Source organism: Camponotus floridanus, unplaced genomic scaffold, assembly GCF_003227725.1.
Source record: "Camponotus floridanus strain SB8 unplaced genomic scaffold, Cflo_v7.5 scaffold32, whole genome shotgun sequence".
Taxonomy (NCBI): Eukaryota; Metazoa; Arthropoda; class Insecta; order Hymenoptera; family Formicidae; genus Camponotus; species Camponotus floridanus.
This window is the reverse complement of record NW_020229459.1, coordinates 1,891,540-1,894,117: the sequence shown is the minus strand read 5'-3', so window position 1 is coordinate 1,894,117 and position 2,578 is coordinate 1,891,540. Positions and strand designations below refer to the sequence as shown.

At 30.7% G+C, this 2,578-nt stretch overlaps 1 protein-coding gene across 2 annotated transcripts; it reads left to right on the top strand.

Annotated features, from left to right (window-relative positions):
* Window positions 1-352: 352 nt before the first annotated feature.
* Window positions 353-2,362, top strand: LOC112638553 (mevalonate kinase-like). 2 transcript variants are annotated; one of them, XM_025410525.1, is made up of 3 exons: window positions 353-427; window positions 852-1,810; window positions 1,956-2,362. In XM_025410525.1, the coding sequence occupies exons 2-3, from the start codon at window positions 920-922 to the stop codon at window positions 2,217-2,219; spliced, it is 1,155 nt and encodes a 384-aa protein (XP_025266310.1). In that variant the 5' UTR covers window positions 353-427; window positions 852-919; the 3' UTR covers window positions 2,220-2,362. The 2 variants fall into 2 exon arrangements, with proteins under 2 accessions (XP_025266310.1, XP_025266309.1); XM_025410524.1 differs by having other exon boundaries at window positions 354-427; window positions 846-1,810.
* The last annotated feature ends 216 nt before the right edge of the window (window positions 2,363-2,578 follow it).

The window sequence follows — 2,578 nt, the reverse complement described above, 5'->3', positions numbered from 1 at the left end:
GTGAAAAAATTGTAATATATATATACAATATAATATATAATATATAATTATATTAAACAAGTAAACAATATAATTCAAAATACAACTAATATTATCTTTTATAATACATCTTAATCTATGGATATATATATATATATATATATATATATATATGTATATTGTGTGTAAAACTGCGACAATAAAAAACTAGATAAATTGTATCAATGCAATTTATATATTATTTGACAATTTGTTTGAGTCTAACATTGCAAATAATATATGATGTCAGATTATGTGAAAAAAGTAAATACATTTAGTATAATTCTTCTTTAAAAACTTCGACCTTGTCAATATTTTGGTTCGCATATTCGGAGCGCTTGCTTGAGAATTTCACGAGACAAAATCAGTCATAATCGAAACGCGGCTTGAACAACATCAAAACCTACCGGTAACGTCTTAAATAATTTGTGGCTTCTCTGTTTCTATGATAAATAATTTTAATAGTTTAATAGTAAATATATTGTATTCTCCAACTTGTGTGGAATCTTGATAGAAGAAGCAAACATGAATTGTGACAGAGGATTCAGAAGATTTTAGTTCGCAGAGAATAAAAACAATTGGAAAGACTTAATATCCGATTGGATATTAATTCTTATAAGTAGATTCTTATAAGTGGATTTTTCTTGCTTTGTATCGATATAATTCGATAATATATTAGTGACACATTATTTTTGTTATCTAATTTTGTTACATATCTGACGTTACGTTTCAACTTATATAAAACGAACAAATATTTTCAAATATTCGATGACCTCTTTTCAAATTGTATACATAAAAATACATTTTCTAATATCTATTTCTAAAAGTTGCAGATTAAAAATTTTATAATCAACGCTACATCGATCTTTCAACGAAGAAGAGATTTTGGCACGCAGAAAGTATGATTACATTCAAAATTTCAGCACCGGGTAGGATTATCTTATGCGGAGAGCATACGGTGATGTATGGAAAACAAGTTGTGGCGGCCAGCTTAGGTCTTCGTACCACGCTCAAATTCCGCCAACTACCTCTAGAGTCAGGAATGATTAAGATAGAATTCCCCCATGTCAATATGTCGTTAGACATACCTTTACAAATGATTGTAAACTTTACTTCCCGCGAAAATTATAATATTATAATCAGTAATTATACCCAATTCCTTGAAGAAGTGGGATATTTTATCACTTTCAACGGTTTATGGAGCACATATGAGCAGAGATTTAGCTTACAAATTTTCTTTTTTCTCCTATTGATTATCGCTCGAAAGGAAGAACTCGATATACAACCTTTCCGCGTACACTTGTCCACGGAATTAGAGATGAACGCTGATCTTGGCAGTTCGACGTCGTTCGCGACATGTCTCGCGGCGTGCTTTTTACATTGGTCGTGTCTACAGAAAGGTGACCACAATGGATTTACTCCGGAAGAATTGGAACGAATTTCGGCATACGTGATGTCCTCTGAGGAAGATATACAGAATTATGTGTTCAAGCAGGATCACATGGTGTGCACACACGGTCGTGTAATAGCATATCAATGTAGAGAACCGCTAGACGCCCAGAGTGAAATGATAAATACGCCACAAATGTATATTTTGCTGGTTGATGCAAATTTTAGCCAAAATAAGAGGCAACAAATAAAACAATTGGCCAAAAGGAAATATAAAGATGGCATCGCCACCAATGTCCTTTTAGACCAGATCGATTACATATCGAAAGAGGTTGTTGAAATACTCCGTAAGATCAGGGATCAGAAAACAAACACGAATTTACAATCATTATGTGATCTACAGGTGAGTCTTGTTTCATTTCATTGCGAATTATTTCGTTGTATAGTTTGATGCAATTATTTTTGCATTTATAATAATCTCGAATACATCATTATTCATAAATGGAAATTATGTTGTTTTTTTATTTAAATTTCTTAATGCTTTGCAGGCGAAATTGTCCTCGAATCAAAATTTGCTGCGTCAGTTGGATTTATCGCATTCGAATATCGATTTGATTTGTACAATTGCAGAATCTTGTGGATTCAGGGGAAAACTCACAGGAGATGGAGCTAGGAATGTAATAATTCTATTACCGCCGAATTATCATGCAGAAAACAATGATAAAGTATATAATCTTAAAAGGTGCTTGGGGGATGAAGATTTTTTTGGCAAAGTTGTTACAATATCTTGCGCGGGAGTGCGACTTGACTAGATACATTAAAATTGCACATAAATAATTGCATAATCTGATTAATTAAATCTTAATAATTTAGCAAAAACAATGTAGTGAAATTATGAATGTTATAATATTATAATTATATTTTATAATCGAGGAAGGAAAAACAATACACAATTTTATATATTTTCTGTTCCTTAATTTCTCTTCTTTCAATGATATCATGTTAAATTATGAAGTTATAAGCGAAGAGTTACTGTAAATATTTTTATTGTAAACTTTGTCAAAACGATTAATTTTTTATGTGCCACTTTATTTGATGATTTTCGATAATATAGATCGATTCGATAATGTAGAAGATTATCATTTCATTTTATAAATTTTATTATTATAGT

What these genes read in the sequence shown, in the direction of transcription:
- LOC112638553 (XM_025410525.1), top strand. Translation starts at nt 920, where the DNA reads ATGATTACATTCAAAATTTCAGCACCGGGTAGGATTATCTTATGCGGA. An exon ending in AATCATTATGTGATCTACAG is followed by an intron (nt 1,811 to 1,955) that starts GTGAGTCTTGTT and finishes AATGCTTTGCAG; the next exon opens with GCGAAATTGTCCTCGAATCA.